We start from the raw sequence: 10,494 nt of genomic DNA, 5'->3' as shown, positions 1-10,494 counted from the left end.
AAGTCATAGTATAGTATGTCGTCCAAAATCATGAAAAAAGTCATAGTATAGCATGTCGTAAAAAATGATGAAAAAACGTCATAGTATAGTATGTCGTCCAAAATCATGAAAAAAGTCATAGTGTAGCATGTCGTAAAAAATGATGAAAAAAACGTCATAGTATAGTATGTCAAATTTTCATGAAAAAAATGTCAAAAGTCATAGTATACTGTCATAAATCATAAACATCAGTGTTATTTCCTAACAAAAGTCATATGTATGTATGTAATTAAAAATTTCATCAAAAAGTGATCGTACATCATAAAATTAAAAAGAAAAAGTAATCTAGTTTGTCACAGAAAAAAAAAAATCAGGAAAAAAGTCAAAGTATACCGACATAACAAAACGTCATAAAAAGAACAATCTGGCACTAAAAAGTCTCAGACAGTATGACATTAATAATCAGTCATAAAGTTATAGTAAAGCATGTCACAAAAAAGCAAGACACAAAATCAAGAACGGTATAAAATGGTTTATTTATTGAAATGCAGAAGCAAAGTTGACGTTACTCATACTTACACTTCAGTATTAAAAATAATTTAAATATATAACAAATTTTCAGCCTAAATCTTGAGACCTTCTACAAGACAGAAAGATGAATAGCCATAATTAATATTCTATTTAAAATAAAACTAATTTTTAAAAAAAAATCATGACTTGAGCATTTTTAAGAGAACTGTGTAAATAATGTGTGAGTGTTCTGTGTGTCCAACTTTGTGTCTAATGCTTTGAAGGTTCACTCTGAGCTGAGCAGCATTAATGAAGCTCTCTCTTTACAAATCAGCTGAATTCTTCCATGTAATTGTCTTAATGAGCTCTGATGACATCCAGTGTCACTGACATCGAGTACAGCTAAGATTCACCCTCGTTAACGTTCAATCATTCAAATCACACAACATCTCTACAGTCGTCCAAGCCTTTACTTTATTCAGACACCAACACAAAAATATTTGTGTGAGGACAGTTTGAGATTGAAGCCTTTATCTGAAACATGCGTTTTCACCTCTGCATTCGTAAACATGCACGAGACAACAAGATGGTTGCCATGGTGAGTTCAGTGCCTGATCTTTTTGTACGTTTATATTTGAAGCGGCCAGTGTGGTCTGCAGTATGTTTCAGAGGGAGATGTCTGAGGAAACGTGCAGCTGTTGTCCTGGTTTCCACTTGGCGCTGTGTCTGCCGGCGTCTGTCCGTCTGTACGGCTGATTCCTTAAATCTGAGACAGAGGACAAAGAACAAACACAATGAGCAACAGCAGGAGACAAAACAGGTGATGCACACATTTGTAACACATGTACTATTAACTTGTCATGTCCAGTGGTGGAGGAAGTTTCCAGATGTCATACTGAAGTTAAAGTTCAGCATTAATAGACTTACCTAAGGCAAATTTCAGAAAAAGAATTCATCGTATAATATGCATTAAAATGTCAAATGTCCAAGTATATAACGAAGAGTCACTGAAAATGTCATAAAAAATCCTGTGAAAAGCATTGTATAGAATGTGATAAAACTGTCATCAAAAAGTCAGAGTGTACTATGTGATGAAATAAACAAAGGGCACAGTATGACATACAAAAAAGCCTCATAGCAAAAAGTACACAATAAAAAAAATAAAAAAAATCAGGAAAGCGCTCAAAATCATAGGAAAGTATGACATAAAAATGTCACAGTAGAGCCTTGAAAAGTCTGGAGAAAGTGTCAGTATGGTATGTCATAAAAAAATCTCATAATGTAGTAGGCTGTAAAAAATGTAACAAAAAGGAGTCGTGTCATACGATGTCATACAAAGAACAGCTGATCGAGGAGAAATCTTCAGTCGCATCAAAAGCCTCGAGCTGGAGAACCAAAGCTTACACAAAGTGGTGGATGACTTTAAAAATGTCATAAAGTATATTACAAAAATTAGGAAAAAAACATGTAGTATAGTAGGGCACAAAAAATAGTATAGTATGTATGAGTATAGTATGTCATAAAAAGTGGATTTAAGAAATTGTAGTACAGTATGTCATTCAAAATCAAGAAAAATATCATAGTAAACTATGTCATTAAATTATTAATAATTAAATTAATTAAATCCATGAAAAAAGTCAATAAACTATGTCTTAAAAAATATGAAAAATTCATGGTATAGTTTGTCATAAAAAAAAATCAATTAAGTTTTCGTACAGTATACAATAAAAAATAGAGAAAAATCTGTAGTGTTGTATGTCTTAAAAAATCATGCGAAGAAGTTGTCGTTTAGTATGCCATAAAAAAAAACTGAGGAAAAAAGTCATTGTATAATATGTCATAAAAAATATATGAGAAAAAGTCAAATATGCTATGTCAATGAAATGTCATGAAAACAGCTGTAGTACAGTTCGCCATCAGAAGAAAAGTCATTGAACAGTATGAGACAAAAAACTGTAATAAAGTGCAACAGTGTAGTGTGCAACACAAAATGCAATAAATATTTTCTTACAGTAGATCACTGTACAGTGTATCTTTACAAGTATAGTAAATAATGTTGCAGTCTAATTTGTCATTGTATGAATGTGACTGTGTAAAATTTTGTAACTGCAATTACTTCCAGAGAGAAAGTACATTTACAAGGATTTTAAATATACTGTGTAGACAAAAGTATGTGGACACCCCCCTGTTGTGTTCTTATAGTCATGTATGTAGCTGCGTGTTAAAAGGTGGCTTTAACCTGTGTCTTGTTTTTATTCAACATTTTGTGACCACAGTGTTTTTGTTCTTCAAATCACAGATGAATGATCAGTGTTAATGACTAAGGCTGTAATATGACATGAACACATACATGATAGTTGCCCAGGTAAAGATAAAGCTGTACATGTTCCTCTGACAGTGTTAGAGGTGCAGTGAGAGAGAAGCAGCTGCTGTGAGCAGGACAGTACAGAGCAGCGAGGGATCTTATGAAGTCACCTCTTCGCTGAAGACGGAGTCGCAGAAGAGACGAGAGGAGCGCTTGGCAGAGCGAGCCGTGAAGGGCACGGACTTAAGAGCTGAAGACACCAGAGAAACAACAGGGAGAGAGGAGGGACAAACAAGAGAAGGAGAGAGAAAGGCAAGGACAAGAAATGTGAGCCGTAAAAGACAGAAAAGAGAGTGAAGAATTTAGAGATAAAAGGCTGAGTTCCCTAAAATAATTAACAGGAGGAAATGTTTAGACGTGCATCTTTCCCTAGGTCAATCATTTAGTGCTCGGCTCGGACAATTAGCCAGAAAAAAAGTATTTCATTTAGAAAAAGGGACACTTTAATGTTTGATGATTTCGTAGCTGCAACAATTAACTTTCAGTTTCCCTTCAAAGGTTAGCTCAACATTTTGGGAAATAAAGATATTTGTTTTCTTTCATCTTCTTGAGAGAAGATCTTTATCACGTTAAACTATTTCATACAGAGCTGGAAGTCAGCATGTTGTGGATAGCCTAGCTTAGCATTAACACTTTGGGCGGAGGGAAACAGGCAGCCGGACTCGACCAACACTAAAGCTTGCTGATCAACATGTTGCATCTTGTTTGTTTAATCTCAACACAAACAGAAATGTAACAACAATTTGTGAGTTTAGGGTGAAATTCAATTTTTGTTTTTTTTTTTTCCTCAGTTCAAACTGCGAGGTACATGTTGATAATGAGCTTTACACCCAGGCCATGCTGCCTATGTGAGCACTTTGTTACAGCTACCTCGTTTCATGATGTGCAGTGTTCACACAAGGCCCGTTTCCACCGCAGGAACCACCCCCGAAGGACAGAGTTCCGGAACTTTTACAGGGGCTAAACTAGTCCCTGCCTCGGAGTAGGTACTCAGAACGGCCCGAGAGACTCCTGGCTGGGGCTTGGAGTTTACTTGGTGCTGATTGGATATACTCAAGGCGGGATGTGACGTTTTGTAATTAATAACATGGTTATCGTAGATTAGCTGGGCTAACCGTTAGCTGTTAGCGGTGTCTGTAATAACTCAATAAACGGTCCATGAAAAAAATATCTTTTCCAGAGGATATCTTAGTTACAACATGATTGAGCTAGCAAAGCAGTTTTGTGTTGCTATGTGTGGTATTTATTCAGTTTTGGGAAATCACAGCTAACAGCAGCAGCAAAGCTAACATCAGGACGTCATCTGTTAAAAGCCTCCTGTTGTCAGATACGACATGAAACTACTCCAGTTAGCTCAATCATCTTGTAACTAAGACATCCGCTGGAAAAAATATTTTTTTCACGGACCGTGACTGGAGTTATTACAGACACCGCTAACGGCTAATGGCGTCCCTACGCCACTATGTCGCCCCAGTCAAAATGGTCGTGCAACGATTACGTCACATCCAGAGCCCGGTAACTTTACAGGAACCTTCCTCGTACTCCGCTCTCTCAGTGGAGACACGGTGGTTGAGAGGGCCGAGCGAGAGGACGTTCCTGTAGTAGTTCCTGCCCCCCAAATAGTGCCAGGAACTTCTTCAGTGGAAACGGACCTACTGTTTCTGTGGACAGTATCCCTTAATTTGTTAAGATAAGGCTTTTATTGTGAAATATATGTATGGCCATTATGTTGAAATTGCAATGACTTGCACGGCTCCATAAATAAGCAGAGTATCAGCTTTTAACTGTGGAAATACAGTTGAAGGAAGCAGCAGCGCAGCAGAAACACTGTCTGTTGTCAGAGGGCTTTTATTTTGAAACAGAAACAAGAAAGGTTGAAATATTTATATTTTTTCATGTCTGTGCCAGATGGAGACCTTGAGAGTGAAAGGTGGTATAATGCCAATATGATTATTAAAAAAAAACATTTTCATTGTCTTTATTTTCTGAAAACTGCTCGTCACGCAGAAAAAAAGCTCCTATTGTGTAGATGCCTCACTGTTCATGCAGGCAGTGTGGCCCGGGCGTTAGCTCATTATCTTCATAGCTTCAGTTTAACAGAGCCAGGCTAACTGTACCACCTGTCTCCAGTGTCTAAGCTAAGCTAGGCTAACCATGTCCCGACTGCAGGCAGGACTAGTTCTACTGATCGTCTCATCTTACTCTTGGAAAGATGTGCATTTCCCAAAATGCTGAACTACTCCTTTAAGTCAGAGAGGAACCCTGATGGTGAACACACTGTGTATGTCTTTGTTAAACTGAGCTCAGCCACAGTTAACAGTGAAGTCATGCTGTAATGGACAGTGTGTGTGTGTGTGTGTCCAGGGTGTTGTGTACCTGTGATGATGTCCTCGATGGCTCCGTCCTTGCCCTCCCTCACCAGAGGAGACACCTGCCTCTTCTTCAGCTCCGCTATCAGATCCATCTGCGGCAGTCTGGACGTCACAGAAACCTGAAACATCAAACATGTCGATGTCTGAATGTCTGAGTGGGAGCTCTTGAGGATGACTCCAGTTTCTTACAGTTTGGTTCTCATTTGTCTGATCTTGTAATCAAGGCAACTTTACTCATACAGCCCAAAGTGACAACTCACATACTACTTCACAATCTGTACAACACACGCTCTCTCTTTAGTCTGGTAACTCATCTGAGGAAAGAAGGTGTTGTAGGAAAGAGCTGTTAAAAATCACTTCTTGCCGGTGCAGCAGGAAAAAATGTCACAGCCTCAGTCTGTGTGAGTGTGTACCAATACCTCAGTGTGTGTTTTACACATATGTACAACCTCAGTGTGCGTCCTTGTTTTTTATGTTCCAGTGTCTTTGTTTCAGGTTCTTCCTGTCTTTTTGATTTAGCAACAGTCACGAGCCATTTCCTCACTTTGTTTATAATATTATAACTGATAGAAACTGAGGATAAAACTTTCAGAATAAGACCATAGTTATAGAAACAGGGCGTCTACGAATAGCTGCAGTTGTATTATATTTTCAGGAATAACAAGTTACCTTATTCCCTGTGACTTCAGGTTTAGGTGGAGTTGACGGAGCTTCACAGTTCAGGACGTGTTGTTTCTTCCTCTGCTCGTTCTCCCGCTCAGCTTGCTGTCAGAGAAACAGTATTTTAATTCACTTCTCTGCGTCTGAAGGTCAGATAATAAGCTGCGAGTGTACAGTAATATCTGTTTGTCATTATCAGTGAAGCAGCGAGTCGGTTCAGTTGTGCCAGGGATCAATAAAAGGAGCGCTGTCTGACCTTGTATGCTTTGATGAACCTGACAAAGACGGGGAAGAACATGGAGGGCGGAGTGGTTTTAGAGTTCTCGCCGAAGTACTCCACAGCAGAGTCATAAGCATCCTGTCAGACAGAGACAAAACAATCTTTAGCTTCAGGCAGGATGAGAAACTTCATTATCAGCTTCTTTATATTATTACTGAGTTAATGTCTCAATATATATATATATATTTTAAAGGTGAAAAACCTTCTAAATATTTGGACTTAAGTCTTGTCAGAGATGGTAAGTCAATTTTTTGAGAAAGTTTTAATTTTTTTAAAGATATTTTATTTGATGAGACAACTGCAGTGTGAAGATGAGGGAGAGCCCGTGGCCGCTACAGCAAGGACCAGTTCTTTGTATATGAGGCAACAGCTCTACCAGGTGAGCTCGCCACAAGGTTTATTTTGTTTATGTACAATTTCATTAATTCAAGATAAGAAATCATTATTTTGAGAAACTAAATCACTATTTCAAGATACTATGTCATCATGTTGAGATTCTTTGACATTATTTTGAGATATCAACTTATTTTGAAACGATAACTTATTACTTTGATATAGTTTGTCATGATTTAGAGGAACTAATTCTTCAGAGATACAACCTCATTTCAAGGTGCTGATTAATTTTGAGATACCAAGTCAATCACTCATTTTGAGATATTAAGTCATCCTTTAGCGACACTGAAGTACTATTGGGACAGGATTAGCTTTACACAGGGATGTGGACTAATGCCTGTGGATATTCTCATTTATCCATCCATAGGATGAAAGGACAGCACCTATCCTTGCCCGGGAGATTTAACAGCTTAACCCCGAAAAACAATGGTCGTTCACAAATGGCCTCATGTGACTCTGACGACTCAACGATGACACACCTTTGGAGCACTAACGAACCAGTGACATCATTGGCCTTGTGAAGACCTCCTCAGAGGTTAAATACCTGGGTGTTTACACACCAGTTTGTCAGACTAGCTCCAGTCTAGTCAGACAAGCATGAACTGATGAAGCCTCTTGGATAAGAGGTGAAACGTCTTCTAAGACAAAACTAAGTCCAGGTGCGTTTGATTCAATTGCCTTGAGATGATGCGGACTAATGTCAGTTTACCACAGGATGTCTGTCATATAAATGTCCGATTCTCACGGGACAAGAAATCTTCGTAATTCTACCAGAGATGGGAGTGGTAACTCGGTTTGCGCCCTGGCGTCACCTCCCTGTCGGCATGTGCGTGCTACATTGCGTCCTGTATGTGTAATAATAATAAATGATTAGCCCAATATGAAACATTGCCCATGATCAGGATTGTGTGCACACAACAATTAGCAGTATATCAGGCCTAGCTAACACAACCAGAAGTCTTGTGGCTTTCTTCTCGACCTTGTTGATTGGTCTCCCACGTAGGGCTGTGTGATCATTAGAAGAATGTCCACTATCACGACTGCTGACAACACCGAGTGCTTCTTCAAGCGCCTCCATCATCGAAACAACGTGGAAAAATTGTTGTGAAAGTGGAAAAATGGTTGTAAACAGGGCGTGACGAAATATTTACATACATTTTTACAGAGGATCGCGTTCACACGGGATTAATATTACCCGAGGTATTTTCTCTGGACCGTTTTTCAGAAGGTAAAAGTCGCCGTAATTTTTACTGACATTATCCATAATGATTACAGACAGAGGGCTTAAGTCATTATTTTTGAAATACTATGTCATTTTTTAGAGATACTAAGTCATTATGTCCAGATATTGAGACAATATCTTGAAATACAAAGTCATTATTTTAAGACAATTATTTATAATAATTGTCTTAAAATAATATATTTATAACTGTGTTATTATGACAATGACAAATAAATAATTGATTGATTGATTACTTTGAGATGCAGTCATATTGTTGAGATACCAGGTCATTATTTTGAGACACTAACTCATTTTGAGATGATAAATCTATTTTTTATGAGATATTACGTCAATAGAGACACTAACTTACTATTTTGAGATCCTAAGTGAGAAAGTTGCTCATGTTACAATACTAACACATTATTATGAGATACTAAGTCATTATTTTTTCAATACCACGTGATACATTCAAGAAAGTCTCATAACAACAGCTGGGATGAATTTCTGTATCACGCTGGTGTAAATGGGTTTCCATAAGAGGTGTATCAATGGAATACAAAATGGTGTTTGTACGGACACAGTTTGTATTTAGGTAAACAAATCTGACCTGAGCAGTTTTTCCATCAGCTATGAGCGAGTCGAGCAGCTCGGTGTTGCGGCTGAGAAACGTCTGCAGCACAGGATTGTCTTTCTCTACAGTGAACTCTCTCCTGGTCACCTCCATGCCTCTCTCCAGGGCCCGCACATCCTGCAGGATGCTGTCAATAGAAACTACAGCGGACGAGAGAGTCAGCTCACACTCATTCACAAGTTAAATTTAACACTTGTATCACAGCTGATAGTGCTGTAATTAGAGTTTATGGTATTAACGCTGACGCAGAGAGGTCACACTGTGGTGTCGGGGTGAGAGGACAGATAAACTGCACAAAGGAAAAATGATGTCTTAACTTCTTATGAACATTTGACACGTTCATATCTGCACCAGAGTGACTGAATTTACAACCATGATCCATTCAATTTCTACTAAAGGAACATTTCTGTTAAATATTAATCTCCTGGATAGAAACATATTTGTCACATAGTCTTAAAAACACATCAAAACATACAACAAACATCCTATAATGTAACATATAATACCTTCAGTATACTTTTTGTTTCCACAGCAATTTGAAGCCGTTACTACAATTATTTTTATAATATTTAGGACACGACATGACAGAAATAATATTTATTTATTTTCTTAAATTGAGGGGACGTCTGCTGTTTGCCTCCAGCTAAGCCCCGCCCACCACTAAACATCATACTGTTTACTAACAGTAAAAAAGGGTCTATATATTGTAAACTTTTTACAATATTAAAACAAAGTTGCTGCTGCAACGCCCCTCAACACCCGTGTTCACGTACTCACCCAGCGCTGCCTTGTCCAGGAAGTGCAGCTCTGTGTAGAAGGACTGGACCTCTGGATATTTCTCCTGGATGATGTCGACGATGAAATGCAGCAGCGTCTGTTTTCTGTCTGTCGATTTGGTGTCTAACAGCTTGGGAGCAGAAAACAAAAAACAACAACAGTCAAAAACAAGACTTATTTGTTTAAATGATTTCTGGATTTGAGGTGATGACACATTAAAAAGTTGAAGACGTTTGGACTCACCAGATCTAGACTCTGCAGGCGGAAGCCGTACGCTGCTCCTCGCTTGCTGCTGTTCATGTAGTTTCCAAATGCTAAAATGATCTTTTCATCAGAAACAGAGACAGAAACTTTATTTTCAGTGAGCAATGATAAAATCATTCATTCATGCACACAGAGGGCACATGGACCTCAAGTTTAAGACACCACAATACTTTTTACTTTCGTCAGAAAAAACAATCTTACACAAAACATATTTCAGATTAACCCTTTCGCCTCCCTCAACTTCTTTTTTGATTTGGTGATCATTTTGGCTGTGTTACAGCTTGTGGCATAAATTTTTGCAAGAACTTTTCTTTTTAGTAACATTTTTGAAATCCAGTGTCTTTTACTCTCCTGATGCATTTTTGCACCCTCTGAACACCTTTGTGGCAAAAACGTACACGCACAAAAAACTGCTATTAAATCACACATCAATATTTTTTTCTGCTTTTTTTCATAAATCACTTAAACAACTTCAAAATTGCTCAAAACTACCACACATTCAGTAGTTTTAAGGATTTTAACCCTTTAAAAGACAGTTTAATTATTTGAAATATTTCAATTTTTATTACAAAAAAAAAAAAAAAAACCCCACAAAATTTTTTTTTGTTAGTTTCCATATAATAAATAGGAGGAGATGGAGCTTTGGTGGTAGAGTCTTGGATATGTCAAAGATTAGCAACAAAATTGATTTGATTGCAGTAGCATTTTTAATGCAGTGTCAGATATTCCCTCTGGACGCCTTCGTGGCCGCAAATGCTTCATTGACTTCCATTAAAACCACATTTTTTTAATCTCACTGCATTTACAGTAAAAACCATGCACTCTGTAATGTCAGCATTTCATTTTGAAGAAAAGTAGTGATAGTAGTGATAGTAATTCTTGTCATTTTTCTGTCTCCACAGTGAAAGTTGTGGATGGTCCCAACAGCAGCGTTCCTTAGCGTCCCCATGTTTGGTCCCCCCTCTGTTGGGGTACCTAGCACACAGATCTGGTACTAAAAGGTGGAGCTAGAAACCCTGCAGTCTGATTGGTCAGTAGAGG

At 38.0% G+C, this 10,494-nt stretch overlaps 1 protein-coding gene across 2 annotated transcripts in view; it reads right to left on the bottom strand.

The window, feature by feature from the left end:
• Nucleotides 1-496: 496 nt before the first annotated feature.
• Nucleotides 497-10,494, bottom strand: part of fmnl1b (formin-like 1b) — a 90,476-nt gene continuing 80,478 nt past the window's right edge. For both annotated transcript variants that reach the window (XM_049563251.1, XM_049563252.1), the window contains exons 21-27: nt 9,433-9,513; nt 9,190-9,319; nt 8,389-8,552; nt 6,143-6,244; nt 5,896-5,991; nt 5,231-5,345; nt 497-1,255 (exon numbers count right to left, since the gene is read on the bottom strand). In XM_049563251.1, coding sequence (XP_049419208.1) covers nt 1,155-1,255; nt 5,231-5,345; nt 5,896-5,991; nt 6,143-6,244; nt 8,389-8,552; nt 9,190-9,319; nt 9,433-9,513 — 789 coding nt within the window. In that variant the 3' untranslated portion in view covers nt 497-1,154. The remainder of the gene's footprint in view (nt 1,256-5,230; nt 5,346-5,895; nt 5,992-6,142; nt 6,245-8,388; nt 8,553-9,189; nt 9,320-9,432; nt 9,514-10,494) is intronic.

The sequence above is a fragment of the Epinephelus fuscoguttatus genome, linkage group LG20, assembly GCF_011397635.1.
Source record: "Epinephelus fuscoguttatus linkage group LG20, E.fuscoguttatus.final_Chr_v1".
In the NCBI taxonomy this organism is placed as follows: domain Eukaryota; kingdom Metazoa; phylum Chordata; class Actinopteri; order Perciformes; family Serranidae; genus Epinephelus; species Epinephelus fuscoguttatus.
The sequence above is the reverse complement of the archived record's forward strand: the minus strand, read 5'-3'. Positions and strand labels throughout refer to the sequence as shown.